General features: G+C 35.3%; 1 protein-coding gene across 2 annotated transcripts in view; it reads right to left on the reverse strand.

Moving 5' to 3' along the window:
* Fam174a (family with sequence similarity 174 member A) overlaps positions 1 to 16201 on the reverse strand; it is a 47995-nt gene that overhangs the window by 18088 nt on the left and 13706 nt on the right. The window contains exon 2 of one of the 2 annotated variants that reach the window (XM_058584369.1): positions 2261 to 2395. In XM_058584369.1, the coding sequence (XP_058440352.1) occupies positions 2261 to 2395 (135 nt within the window). Of the gene's footprint in view, positions 1 to 2256; positions 2396 to 16201 lie in introns of those variants that run through there. The other variant, XM_046460486.2, reaches the window with a different exon arrangement.

A 16201-nucleotide genomic window follows, 5' to 3' on the forward strand; every position in this document is an offset into this window, starting at 1 on the left:
ACACTCCTGAACAGCTGAGGTTATAGGCATATGTACTACCATGCACATTTCTTGGGGAATTTTTGATTACTGATTTCATCTCCTTTCGTTATTGGCCTGTTGGGGTTTCAATTTATCCTTGATTAGATTTTGGTTGTACAATCCTAGGCATTTACTTTTCTTCTAGGTTATCAAATCTGTTGGCATATAATTATACATGATCTTTTTTATTTGTGAGGCATTACCTTTCACAACTATTGAACTTTGCAAGCTTTGTCTTTAACTAGCATGCTGAAATAAATGAACTAGAGTTCAAATTAAGTCCATCTTTGGAGACAATCTTTTTTTCTTTTTTCTTTTTTGGTCCTGGGGATTGAACTCAGTGGCACTCAACCACTGTGCTACATCTTCAGCCCAATTTTGTATTTTACTGGGAGACAGGATCTCACTGAATTGCTTGGTGCCTCACCATTCCTGAGGATGGCTTCGAACTCGCAACCCTCCTGACTCCTGAGCTGCTGGTATTATAGGCATGCACCACCATGCCTGGCTTGGAGACAATCTTAAGTTGTTAACAATTTTGTTTCCTACCTTCCATTTCTATGTGTAGAGCAGATGCCTCATATGTATCTAAATTATTTCAATATAATAGCTGTGAAAACTTTTAATTTTAATAATAATAATATTAAAAAGAGTGAGATTCCACTGCCATCTTAATTATTAAAACACTTTCTTAGAGTGAGCCCAAGATGAGAGATATGATTAGTTATTCCTTTAATAAGTCTTTGTTCCCGACTGTATTTCATATTATTCAGTTTTTAATTCTAATGCATAAAGTACCTAATATATTTAGTGACTCTTAAATGAAAATCCACAAATTTATCTGATACACAACGTAAAAAAAAAGTTAACAATCAACAATATTAACCTTGTTGAAAACTCTACAACATTTATAGGCAATTTAATGGGTTTTTAGTGAGCCAAACCAAATGTTATAAACGTGTATATATTTTAGTCATGTTTGTTTTTTAAGAGGCTAAGATCTTAATGAGAGGTTAAGACTTTTGTTCACATCTGTCTATCTAAGTTCTAATATTAATATAATTGTATAATTAAAATTATATAAATATATTTTTATAAAATGTATAAATTTTTGTCATTACTTGAAGTTCTTTTATGTACTTATGAGTCTTTTGGTTGTTATTATTTTTTTTTTTTTTGTGGTGGTGCTGGGGATTTAACCTAGGGCCTTGTGCGTGGGTTGGCAAGCACTCTATCAACTGAGCTACATCCCCAGATCCTTTTATATACTTATATGTGTATGTATATAAACATACACATATACACAATAAATATATAAAAATAAAATTCTAAAAATACATGGGAATTTTTAGTAGTATTGGTAATTCCTTCTTTTATATATTAATTTATAATAATATATACATAAAATTTCATTTGTATATATGACTCAATACATATATACACAATACACTAAAATATGGGATTTAATACACATATACCCTTTATTGATTAAAATACAAAAATATAAAATTTAGATTCTATACATTATATATAGTAAATACATGAAATTTAATAGCCTGAGTTTTGTTCATTCTTTTCTTTTTAATTCCAAGATTTCTGTACTCTTTAAATTTGTACCTGATTCTTGATAATAATTTTCCTTGACCTAAGAAATCCCTTTTTATCCTAACATATCTTCATTTAATGTGTAGGATCTTCACTGCATCTTTTTCTCATTCTATCTGCACTAATTCAATACCCTTGTAATTTCATTTATCCAAATATCTTAGGAAACGTCTTAAAATGGAGTGAGAATAAATCTAAATACATATATTTTATTTACACAGCTAAACTATCAGAACACCATTAACTCTACAATTCTGTTTTGAAGTACTATTTGTAAATAAAATAATTCAAATGGAAAACAAAATGCCTTCAGAATATAAAAAGAAAAAGATTACTAAATTCCCCCTTACACAAACACACACAATACATATTGTAAGAATAAAGAAGTTAAAACTAAAGCATTGCAAGGAAACCTACAATAAAGATACTGGAGGCAGATGTATTGTACTCTTTATGGCTATTTCAGAATAGCAATGTGAATGTGAGCTATTGGCTGGGTAGTACACAGAACTTCATTAAAGAGAACTCAATAATATCAATTAGAATAAAAACTGTTAAGTGAACATCTACATCTTAAATTTTCTTGGCAAGGACTTGCTTCCTGATATATGGAATTAAACTACTGAATACTTACCTTCTAGGATGATTGGCATCAAACAATGTGTTATCATCATCCTCATCATCTTGTTCTAGAGGTGTTAATTCCATGTTTTCTATGTTAGTGTCCAAAACTCCGTATCTCCTGGTTTTTCGGTTTCTTCTTCTCATCCTACAAAATACAGCAAATTAATGAACAAAAATTATTTTAATATAGGATAGATGATCCTAAGTTCATATTCTAAATTTAAAATAAACAATCCCTATGTGTCTAACATAGGAGGCACTCAATACATAGATGGTTATATTTCAAGTATATAATTCACACCAAGGATTACTTATGATTCATTAAACAAAATGTATTCCTATGATTGTTTCCATCACTGACATACTCTTTTTTGTCACTGACATACTCTTTTTTGTCACTGACAACTGGTGGTGGTGATAGATAATTTTCTAAATCTTAGTTCAGGTACAACTTTACCAAAGCCTTCTATTCCAGCTTTGCCTCCATATCTTTTTATCATTACATAGGATTAGGTATTTTTTGCAACATTAAGAAACTGTATGTATACATATATACTCAAATTCTAGACTGGTAGCTTGCAACATATCACAGGCTACACATCAGAATCACCTAGTTTCCATTAAAAAGTAGCATGCTCAGGACATAATTGCATTAGGATTTTCAGGAATAGGAATTAAGCATCATTATTTTATTAAAGTTCTACAAGTGATTTCAATGTGCTGAAAAGTTCTATCCTAAACCAGTGGTTCTTAAAGTGTGTCTCTCTGGATCCCAGAACCATACTAACCAAGAAATTTATAAGAAATAAAAATCTTTATGCTCAACATAGACTTAAGAGAACAACAAACTTTGAAAAGAGGGGCCAGAAAACTGTGTTTTTAACAAATACTTCTTGTGATTTTGATGCATGCTGGAATTTGAGAAATAGTGCCCTAAAGTAATGAAAATATTAGGATACTAAATATAAATTATTGTCAGCTGTGTATATGAAAGGGTTTCATAATATAGAGTTCTACTGTCTCTTTTACAATAATTTTTTTCTTTTCCTTCAAATCATTTAGCTCAATTTGCAGTCATGTGGGTATATGTTTATGTGGGTGTTGATTTTTCTGTCTCTCCCATTAAGTTCCATGAGGGGAGCAACTATACTTGTTTTATTCACCATTATATAATCACAATATACATATAGTTAAGATGCTTTTGAAATATTTGTTGAGGGTTTGCATGACAAATTGAGTGGCACCAACTTCAAAGATAAGCATTTTCAAACACGACATGTGAGCCCCTAGAAGATAGTGTCCTACATATACATGCATACATATATACATTCAACAAATACTTGAGAGTTCATAAGCATTGGGTACTATACTAGCTTCTGGGTGCAACATGCCTGATGTATAAATGTATAAAATATTACTAGTCCTGGACAAAAAACTAATTTCTACCACACACTTCCTATATACCTATTTATATATCAACCAAAAGTTAACCAAAGGTGAAAGAACAAAAACCAAGTGGATGTAATTACTTAAGTAGCTAAAATAAGGCAGTGTGAAGTTTATGCTAGCCTTATATAGTGAAAAATTAAATAAATTTAGATTAATATTAATATGTATAAGTATATGTATGTATATGTGTGTATGTATGTGTGTCTGTGTGTGCATACCTATACATACCATGTGATCAGAAGTCTAAACTTTTTCTGTTAAAGGACTGATAGTAATTTTGGTTTAATGGGCCATATATATTTTCTGTCATATATTTATATAACTTTTCTGTTTCGTTTACAATCCTTTAAAAATATAAAAAAAAAAAAATCCTTAGATATTTTGGACTTCAAAAAACGTGTCAATGGACAGGACAGTCTATTTACCAACCTCTAACTGAGATTTACAAAATTAATTAACAGGAAAACCAACAGAAGGGGATAAAAGCATAGCCTCTGGAAAGAGGATTGAACTTTTTGTGCTATATGATTTAATAATTAAGATGGTCCTTAAATATTTGTTGAGAGAGTGATGGTTTTCTGCTTTCCTTTGAATTAAAAAAGTGAATACACAGTAGAGACTAAAACCTTACTGCAACATTGGTTATGGATACTGAAGAGTTATGATATCTCCTTTTTGCCAGTCTTTTGCTCACTTTTCTAAAACAAATGGCTTCCCAAACACTCTGGCATTTTTAGTCAAGAATTTAATGTCATGTAAAAGAATTTATAGAAATATATTGGATTCTCCCAAGTCATATACATTAAATAGTCAATGTGCTAATAACTAGGCTATTGCTAGTCACAGGATATTTTGGCAAGTCTTAAAACACAGAAGGGCATAAACACAGAGTTTAAGGATTTTGTAAAAAAACTAATCTCAGCAAATCTTTTTTGCTACTCTAAAGGTCTTCATCATACCTAGAATGAATTCCTAATTTTCCAGTGAAAGCTCAAATCAATCTTAATAATAACACTGTTTTCTGTATTTCTGTATGGTGTACACATTTGACCATATGGTGTAAACATTTGCATAGGTTTGTGCACTGTATTGTTTATTCTAGTCTATATTGTCAATATGTATATTATCTATATATTTTGTATTGTAGGTTTCTTTTTTGTAATCATGGGTATAAAATATATCTTCCAAACATGAAACTTTTTAAAAACAGAAACCTATTTCATATAAACAGGCAGAATATTGTTAAGCTTTAAATAAGTGGGGGACTCAGTTCAATTTAAATAAATTTAATATTTTAGTATATGTACTAATTCATACAAGAATGAATCAAATTATCAAAACCAATGTATTATTAAGTAGAATTTAGAACTGATATGCTACTTCTTGAAAAGTGTTTTCCCTTAGTCCAAATAGGGAGAGATAGCTACATGGTCACGATAGCAACAGGACCATAAAACATTAAATACAACAAAACATAGTTACTATCATATGCTGTGATTTTTTTTTCCTCTAGGAGGGTCAAAAACCCTTATAAAGTCTTAAAATTATTGTGTTAATCCAATGAGCTACTTAAAATACAAAAAAGTAAAATATAATATACATCATCAAGAAAAAGTCTAATTTTATCTACTGATATACAGTGTATATTATTCTGAAACAAAAGAGTAAAGGGGGCTTTAAAATCTTTAATTTTCATAGCCATATTTTCTTTCTTACCAATAAATGTTTCACTAAGCTCAACTTGCCTGTATATGTGTTTATAATTATATATATATATATTACCACATAATAATATGCGTATTTTTCTATTAGACATAATAAATACCTATCTAATATTAAAGTATATTTGTGGTTCCCAATGAAGTATAAAAATAGGAAATTCATGTAACAAAATACAAGAAAGAATGTGTGGAAGCCCAAAAGAACAAAAGATTTTAAAATCGAAACAGTTACTTACACTGAATTACATTCACCCAGCACATAGCATGCACAAAAGAATTATCCTGATCATATTCTTTCTAGATATTTGAATTGGTAACCAAATAGCTGTCTTAATATAGACAAATATTTCTTAATGTTCAATTACACTCAGCTTGGTCAGAACTATTTCCTGTTCTTACATGTAGAAATGATAGTATAAAAATAAAAGTACTAAGGTAAGCTTGATAAAACTGCATATAAAAATTGGATGCCACATAAAATAAACAAAACAGAATAAGACTTCATTTAATTTTACTACTTTATGCAAGGAAAAAAGTACAAATCAATGTAACTTGTTACAACTTGCTGTATCCACCGGAATTGACTCATACCTTTTGTTCCATTTGTTTTCTTTTAATGGAATATATGTAGGGTATGTATTAAATATCAACAATATAAATAATAATATTCCTTAATTTACTCAATAACACATTCAACCTATACTGAAGAATGTTAATTACACAAACACGTTCTTTTGTATATGGTTAAACATGATGATAAAACAGGGTAAACCTCAATAATAAATATACAACTATTGATATAGAATATCTGTCTTGACTATTTTTATCATAAAGTGACCAATAATGAATCTAATTATTGACCAAACAATAATTTGAAACTATAATTTTTGCCATAGAAACGTAAGTAAATAAGTTAGTGAGCTACAATTTTAGTTGTCTATGATTTTCATCAGGAAGTCCAGTCAAATTGGATACAAGATAAATAGTAAAAGTTATTTTTGCTAATTTGACATCTCTCTCATTTTTAGACCTCATTCTCATAACTCAGTCCATCAATTCTCAGTTCTAGTACTTCAGGAAGCAAACACTGATAAGAGATTAAATCATTTTATGGGCTGAACTTTGCCTTTCAAATATTCATAATGAGGTCCTAACTCCCAGGACTGGAGAATGTGATCCTTAGATCACACCTTAAAGATAGGGTCTTTACAGAGGTATTCAATTAAACTTGGGTCCTTAAGGTGAAACTTAATATATTATGTCTGGTGTTCTTATTAAAAAGGAAATTTTGAGATTACATGAATACAAAATGAATGACATATGAGCGTGAAGACAGTCATCCACAAGCCAAGGAGAAAGGTCTGGAAGAGATTCTTCACTCATGGCCCTCAGTTCAAACAACAGAAGTTTAACCCCATTTGTAAGACTTTCTTATAGCAGCTCTAAAAAATTAATACAGCATGCAAGAGATTTATTTATTACAGAAAAAAACCTGTGAAGGATAGAAGGAAATAGAGAAGGCCAGAAGATACTACAGCAGATGATGCAGGTTTCAAGACCCATGAAAAATAGTGGGAAAGGATAACTGGATAGTAAGATGTGCAGCTTGTAGTACATTTCTGAAAGAGTTTTGATCAGGCCAATGGTGTGTCTTCAAGCAAAGACTACCCATTAGCTGTCCCAAGTCAGTCAGGATAGCTAGATTTTGCTGCACTTAGATACTGGCTGAGCAGATACCTAAGAATTATGATCTTGACATTGATGCCACAATGGATTAAAGACTGCAACAGATTGAGGCCGTCGGTCAACCATGCTTCCTGCAGTAGGTTATCCTAATATTAGGCAGGGTTATTGTATTTCCATAGCTGCCACCAATTACAAGGCCCTATTGAGTGTACTTCCTGGGAATCATTGAAATTCTTTTATGTTTCTCCACCGTATCATTGTTATCATCTTTTCTCCTATCAAAACAGCATTCTAATTTACTACTTACACCAACTATGGCAACAAACTAAACTGCCCTTTATCCCCTCAAACCTTCAATGAGTTCCCTCAGCATTCAGTAATGAGTTTGTAATATGATCTTCAAAATATGAGCACAGCATGGCTCATATTAACAGCTCTTGCTCCACTTTGGTCTGCATTTCGCATTCCATTTCACTTTCTATAGCCCAGTCACAAAGCCTTCTCTCAATCCTTATGGGGGCCATACTTTTTCTGCCACTGTACTGACAGTTTTTACACTCACATTACTGCTGTATTAGTGCTTATTTATTTAGCTTTAAAGATCAAGTATCATTAATTTAGGAAAGCCTTTTCTGATCTATCTAGCTAGATCAAAAATGCCTCCATAGTATGAATGCACCTTACTGGCAAAGTACTCATCAAATGTGTACTTGTGGCTTCCTCTTTCGCTTCGCTCCGGGCGGAGAAGCTGAATGTGTAATCAGCAGTGGATTGTAAGTACCCGAGGCAAAGAAAGCTCAGTGCGCCCCGCCTTTTTTTTTCTTTTTTTTTGAATATTTTTTATACAGGGAGAGTTTGTGGATTGGTATTGTTGGCGGGGCTGTGGTTTCTGTGCCAAAAATCCACTCCGCGGGAGCCGCCATTTGCTTTCTGCTTGCTGTCTTGATGGCTCTGTATACACTGTCCGGCAGCAGCATCTAGAGGTTGGAGCTGGGCTGCGTGCCGAGCCCTGTCCTCCGAAGGCTGGACTGCAGCCTCGAGCGCCTCGGTGGCCTGTTCGCCGCTGCACCTTCGGGCAGAGCCTGCTCTGGGGTCGTTCTGCACCCCCCTGCCAGGGGACCCGTGCTCCGGAGGAGGGGGACGGAGAGCCGCAGCAGCAGCTGCTTGGGCCCCTGGGGCCGGGCACCAGGCTGAAGAGCTGCGGAGGCCAGGGCAGCTCTGCTACGGTCGCAGACAAGTGCGGCGCTCGTGAGCGCAGCCCAGAGACGGAGGCGACAGCGGCAGGGTTTCATTTCTAGAAATCTGGACTGGAAACAGAAGCAGCAGTTTGTATAATCCCAAGAACTTGCTTATGCCAGGAAGCTCTAAGGGCAACATGAATATCATTGAGGAGATCTAACATGGTGGCAGGCGCAGAGAGATCAAGTCTCTGACATCTTCAACTGCGCGGGCATAGGGAGCCGTAAACTGTCTAAATGCTGTTTGCTCAGGATCACTAGGCAATGCTGAGCTGACGTGGATCTGGGGTGTACAGACTGGGCCCCTCAGAACACACACACAGAGCCCGAATCGGAGGCAATTAAGCTCCAGTTCGCCTGCTTCGTGTGACTCAGCACTAACGATCCCGCTGAAATAATTGGCCGGCCCTTAGGAACTTACAGAGGTAAAAGCCAACCGAGCCTTCATAGGCAGTGGCCACAGGACTGAAACGGGGATTGGGAGAGACAGTCAGGACCCACCCATTGCATTGGTCACCCGGCAAAGGGAACGAACGGTCACCATTTGCATGGGATACCACCATGGCAGAGAAATGGCGTCACGGGCGGAGGAGATAACTGCATTGAAACCAGCGCGACAGGTGTGTAATCCCTTAGTCATCTCTCTCCACACAGCGAGGAAACCTTAAGGGCCACTCCCAGCTCTCCTGTGAACGCAATAACCAGACCGAGGGAATCAGGAGTGGCGCGGGACTCGCGGCGTGGAACTCCCGGCTACCGCTCCTACCAGTGCTGACAACTGAGGTCTCTTGCACCAGCTACCGGGGGCGTGGCTACAGGAGGGCAAGCAAATTCGCTGGGGGATCTCAGCCCCAAGCTCTACAAACTTAGGGTCTGAGGGAGGCAAACAGGGAGAGTGAGCCCAGGTGTTCATGAAAACAGGGCTCCCAGGAGCAGCAGACCTGGCGTGTAGCCAGTATTGTGGTGAGCGCCACAGGTAAGCACGGCCTGACTTGAGGAAACACAAGACAAGGCCCTAGACACTCAGGATTGGAGACCCGCCCAGTCTAGGAGAAAGAGCTGCTGCACAGTGAATGGTTCCCACCTATTGAGAGGAGAAGCTTGGCACAGTGGGCACAGCTCCACCTACTGGAAGAGAAGTTAATAGAACTCTAGGACTGCATTTATTATTATTATTATTATCATTTTTTTTCTTTTTCTTTCATTTTCAATTTTTATTTGTTGTTGTTCTTTAACTTTTTTCAATGTTTCTATTTTTTTTTAAATTTTTTTATTTTTTATTATTTTTTTAAGTTTTAATTTTCATTTTTTTATTATCACTATTATTTTTGTTAAAATTTTTTTTGTCTTTTCTTTCTTTCTTTATTATCTAATCTTTGTTATTTTTGTTTCTTTTGTCTTTTCATTTCTTTTCAATTTTCTTATTCCCCCTTCCTTGAATTCTACCTGCCTACTCTCATTCTCTTTAGTGACTTCTTCCCTTCCCTTCTAATATCTTTCCTCCCAAGCATCAAATAAATCTATAAGAGTAAACAGTAACTCAGCAGTCAAACAGAACAAGAAGTAACATGAGCAGCATAAAAAAGCAAGGAAGAAAAGGAGTACAAACAATGAAGGACAGCCTAAATATTCAGGAGGACCTAGAGTCAGCAGAAAAATGGTCATATAAAGAACTCAAGGAATACCTTAGACAGATGGAATGGAACCTTAAAGAAGATACGAGACAGCAAATCCAAACAGTGAAAGAACACTTTGAAAATGAATTACATAAACAGATAAAAGAAGAAGTTAAGCATCTTTATCAGGAGATTGAGATTATAAAAAAAAAAACCAAACAATAATTCTAGAAATGAAGGAAACGATAAACCAAATTAAAAACTCAATTGAGAGTATCACTAACAGAGTGGAGCAAGTAGAAGCCAGAACATCAGATAATGAAGACAAAATATATCATCTTGAAAAGAGCCTAGCCAACTCAGAAAGGCTGGTTAAAAACCACGAGAAAAACATCCAAGAGATATGGGATAACATAAAAAAACCAAACCTACGAGTCATCGGGATAGAAGAAGGTACAGAGATTCAAACCAAGGGAATGAGTAACCTGCTGAAAGAAATAATTACAGAAAACTTTCCAGAAATAAAAAAGGAAACGGATATACAAATTGTAGATGCATACAGGACACCGAGCACACAAAATCACAGTAGACCAACGCCAAGACACATTGTTATGAAGATATCCAATATACAGAACAAAGAGAAAATACTAAAAGCTACAAGAGAAAGGAGGCAGATTACATTCAGGGGTAAACCAATAAGGTTAACAACGGATTTTTCATCACAGACGCTGAAAGCGAGAAGATCCTGGAACAACGTATTTCAAACACTGAAAGACAATGGATGCCAACCAAGAATTCTGTATCCAGCAAAATTAAGCTTCAGGTACGATAACGAAATAAAAATCTTTCATGATAAACAAAAGCTAAAAGAATTTGCAGCCAGAAAACCAGCATTGCAAAGCATCTTGAGCAAAACACTACACGAGGAAGAAATGAAAAACAATAACCAAAACCATCAGTGGGAAGTGCCTCTATAAAGACAGAGGGCGGGGGGAAAGCTAACCATGGAGAAACAAACTAAATTAAAAAAAAAAGAAGAAGATAAATAATCAAACATGGCTGGAAGTACAAACCATATATCAATAGTAACTCTAAACGTTAATGGCTTAAACTCTCCAATAAAGCGACATAGGCTGCTAACATGGATTAAAAAAACAAATCCAACAATATGCTGCCTCCAGGAGACACATCTGATTGGAAAAGACATACACAGGCTGAAGGTGAAAGGTTGGGAAAAAATATACCACGCACATGGTCCTCGTAGGAAAGCAGGGGTGGCCATCCTCATATCGAATAAAATTGAATTCAAGACTAAATTAATCAAAAGGGATAAGGAAGGACATTATATACTGTTAAAAGGAACCATTCACCAACAAGACATAACAATTATCAATATTTATGCACCAAATAATGGTGCTGCGACATTCATAAAACAAATTCTCCTCAAGTTCAAGAATCAAATAGACCACAACACAATAATTATGGGTGACTTCAACACACCTCTCTCACAGTTGGACAGATCCTCCAAACAAAAGCTGAATAAAGAAACTATTGAACTCAATATCACAATCAACAACCTAGACTTAACTGACATATATAGAATATATCAACCATCATCAAGTGGATATATTTTTTTCTCAGCAGCACATGGATCCTCCTCAAAAATAGACCATATATTCTGCCATAGGGCAACCCTCAGTAAATATACAGGGGTGGAGATAATACCATGCATTTTATCTGATCATAATGGAATGAAACTGGAAATCAATGATAAAAGAAGGAAGGAAAAATCCTACATCACATGGAAAATGAACAATATGTTACTGAATGATCAATGGGTTACAGAAGACATAAAGGAGGAAATCAAAAAATTCTTAGAGATAAATGAAAATACAGACACAACATATCGGAATCTATGGGACACAATGAAAGCAGTTTTAAGAGGGAAATTCATCGCTTGGAGGTCATTCCTCAAAAAAAGGAAAAACCAACAAATACATGAGCTCACACTTCATCTCAAAGCCCTAGAAAAGGAAGAGCAAAACAACAGCAAATGTAGCAGAAGGCAAGAAATAATTAAACTCAGGGCGGAAATCAACGAAATTGAAACAAAAGAAACTATTGAAAAAATTAACAAAACTAAAAGTTGGTTCTTTGAAAAAATAAATAAGATCGACAGACCCTTAGCCATGCTAACGAAGAGAAGAAGAGAGAGAACTCAAATTACTAACATACGGGATGAAAACGGCAATATCACATCAGACGCTACAGAAATACAGAAGACAATTAGAAATTATTTTGAAAACCTATATTCCAATAAAATAGAAGATAGTGAAGACATCGATAAATTCCTTAAGTCATATGATTTGCCCAGACTGAGTCAGGAGGATACTCACAACTTAAACAGACCAATAACAATAGATGAAATAGAAGAAGCAATCAAAAGACTTCCAACCAAGAAAAGCCCAGGACCGGATGGGTATACAGCAGAGTTTTACAAAACCTTTAAGGAAGAATTAATACCAATACTTTTCAAGTTATTTCAGGAAATAGAAAAAGAAGGAGCTCTGCCAAATTCATTCTATGAGGCCAACATCACCCTGATTCCGAAACCAGACAAAGACACCTCAAAGAAAGAAAACTACAGACCAATATCTCTGATGAACCTAGATGCAAAAATCCTCAATAAAATTCTGGCGAATCGGATACAAAGGCACATCAAAAAAATTGTGCACCATGATCAAGTAGGATTCATCCCTGGGATGGAAGGATGGTTCAATATACGGAAATCAATAAATGTTATTCACCACATCAATAGACTTAAAAATAAGAACCATATGATCATCTCAATAGACGCAGAAAAAGCATTCGACAAAGTACAGCATCCCTTTATGTTCAAAACATTAGAAAAACTAGGGATAACAGGAACTTACCTCGACATTGTAAAAGCTATCTATGCTAAGCCTCAGGCTAGCATCATTCTCAATGGAGAAAAATTGAAGGCATTCCCTCTAAAATCTGGAACAAGACAGGGATGCCCTCTATCACCACTTCTATTCAATATAGTTCTCAAAACACTGGCCAGAGCAATTAGACAGACAAAAGAAATTAAAGGCATAAAAATAGGAAGGGAAGAACTTAAATTATCACTATTTGCAGATGACATGATTCTATACCTAGAAGACCCAAAAGGGTCTACAAAAAAACTACTAGAACTAATAAATGAATTCAGCAAAGTGGCAGGACATAAAATCAACACGCATAAATCAAAGGCATTTCTGTATATCAGCGACAAAACTTCTGAAACGGAAATGAGGAAAAACACTCCATTCACAATATCCTCAAAAAAAATAAAATACTTGGGAATCAACCTAACAAAAGAGGTGAAAGATTTATATAATGAAAACTACAAAACCATAAAAAGAGAAGTAGAAGAAGATCTTAGAAGATGGAAAAATATACCCTGTTCATGGATAGGCAGAACTAACATCATCAAAATGGCGATATTACCAAAAGTTCTCTATAGGTTTAATGCAATGCCAATCAAAATCCCAACGGCATTTCTTGTAGAAATGGATAAAGCAATCATGAAATTCATATGGAAAAATAAAAGACCCAGAATAGCAAAAGCAATTCTAAGCAGGAAGTGCGAATCAGGCGGTATAGCGATACCAGACTTAAAACTATATTACAGAGCAATAGTAACAAAAACAGCATGGTACTGGTACCAAAACAGGAGGGTGGACCAATGGTACAGAATAGAGGACACAGAGACTAATCCACAAAGCTACAACTATCTTATATTTGATAAAGGAGCTAAAAGCATGCAATGGAGGGAGGATAGCATCTTCAACAAATGGTGCTGGGAAAACTGGAAATCCATATGCAACAAAATGAAACTGAATCCCCTCCTCTCTCCATGCACAAAAGTTAACTCAAAGTGGATCAAGGAGCTAGATATCAAATCAGAGACTCTGCGTCTGATAGAAGAAAAAGTTGGCTCCGATCTACATATTGTAGGGTCGGGCTCCAAATTCCTTAATAGGACACCCATAGCACAAAAGTTGATAACAAAAATCAACAAATGGGACTTACTTAAACTGAAAAGTTTTCTCTCAGCAAGAGAAACAATAAAAGAGGTAAATAGGGAGCCTACATCATGGGAACAAATTTTTACTCCTCACACTTCAGATAGAGCCCTATATCCAGAGTATACAAAGAACTCAAAAAATTAAACAATAAGAAAACAAATAACCCAATCAACAAATGGGCCAAAGACCTGAACAGACACTTCTCAGAGGAGGACATACAATCAATCAACAAGTACATGAAAAAATGCTCACCATCTCTAGCAGTCAGAGAAATGCAAATCAAAACCACCCTAAGATACCATCTCACTCCAGTAAGATTGGCAGCCATTATGAAGTCAAACAACAACAAGTGCTGGAGAGGATGTGGGGAAAAGGGTACTCTTGTACATTGCTGGTGGGACTGCAAACTGATGCGGCCAATCTGGAAAGCAGTATGGAGATTCCTGGGAAAGCTGGGAATGGAACCACCATTTGACCCAGCTATTGCCCTTCTTGGACTTTTCCCTGAAGACCTTAAAAGAGCGTACTACAGGGATACTGCTACATTGATGTTCATAGCAGCACAATTCACAATTGCTAGACTGTGGAACCAACCCAGATGCCCTTCAATAGATGAATGGATTAAAAAAATGTGGCATTTATACACCATGGAGTATTACGCAGCACTAAAAAATGACAAAATCATAGAATTTGCAGGGAAATGGATGGCACTAGAGTAGATTATGCTTAGTGAAGCTAGCCAATCCCTAAAAAACAAATACCAAATGTCTTCTTTGATATAATGAGAGCAACTAAGAACAGAGCAGGGAGGAAGAGCAGGAAGACAAGATTAACATTAAACAGATACATGAGGTGGGATGGAAAGGGAGAGAAAAGGGAAATTGCATGGTAATGGAGGGAGACCCTCATTGTTATACAAAATTACATATAAGAGGTTGTGAGGGGAATGGGAAAATAAACAAGGAGAGATATGAATTACAGTGGATGGGGTAGAGAGAGAAGATGGGAGGGGAGGGAGTGGGGATGGTAGAGGATAGGAAAGGTAGCAGAATACAACAGTTACTAATAGGGCATTATGCAAAAATGTGGATGTGTAACCGATGTGATTCTGCAATCTGTATTTGGGGTAAAATTGGGAGTTCATAACCAACTTGAATCTAATGTATGAAATATGATATGTCAAGAGCTTTATAATGTTTTGAACAACCAATAAAAAAAAAGAGAGAGAGAGGATTTTTAAATATTTATTTTTCAGTTATTGGTGGACACAATATCTTTATTCTATTTGTATGTGGTGCTGAGGATCGAACCCAGCACCCCGTGCATGCCAGGCAAGCGTGATACCGCTTGAGCCACATCCCCAGCCCTAGATAATATTATTATATCAGTATTAAATTCCTGTATTTGATAGTTTTGTAAGAATTATATAAGAGAATATCTTTTTTTTCCCAAAGAAAATGTGGACTAAAATATTTAGGAATGAAGGGCATGATGTCTATAATGTATTTTCAGTTTGTTCTACAAAAAAATATGTATATATGTTCATGAATTTCTATCTCAAAAACCCTAGCTCTGCTTCTATTGTATTTTTATCATTTTTTACATTGCAGTAACCTCCCTCAATTACCTCAAAGCTGCTCCACAATTCATTTCTCACTCTGTCTTTTCCAAAGAGAATTGCTATTACAAAAATGCTCCATTAATTTAAGAAGATAGGGGAAAAACATGAACAAAATGAAACTAGTGGAAAATTAAAAATACATGAATGAAATTCAAGAGATGAAAAACATTATCTGAAAAAAAAAAAATGTGTACTTGTGCACTTATTTAAGTTACTATTTTTCTTCTCTACCAGACCATTAGTTTCATAGGAGTAGGAGCTCTACCTGTTTTGCTCACCCATAGTACACAGGTTCTTCCATAAATACCTAATAAATATCTGTTAAGTAAACTGACTGAAATATGTAGATTAATAATATATCTAGCATTTTCTCTCTATAACAAAGATATTTACAATTTTAAATGGAAATCATCTCCTCTGGGAACAGGAGCCAATAAGAATATTCTCTTTTGAATATACCAAAACAAAACCTAAAAATCTAGCCAATTTTCAAATTCTAATATGGATCTCAGGAGGTGAATAATTGCCT

Source organism: Marmota monax, unplaced genomic scaffold, assembly GCF_021218885.2.
Source record: "Marmota monax isolate L192 unplaced genomic scaffold, Marmota_monax_Labrador192_F-V1.1 WCK01_AAM20220418_F8-fsc00006, whole genome shotgun sequence".
In the NCBI taxonomy this organism is placed as follows: domain Eukaryota; kingdom Metazoa; phylum Chordata; class Mammalia; order Rodentia; family Sciuridae; genus Marmota; species Marmota monax.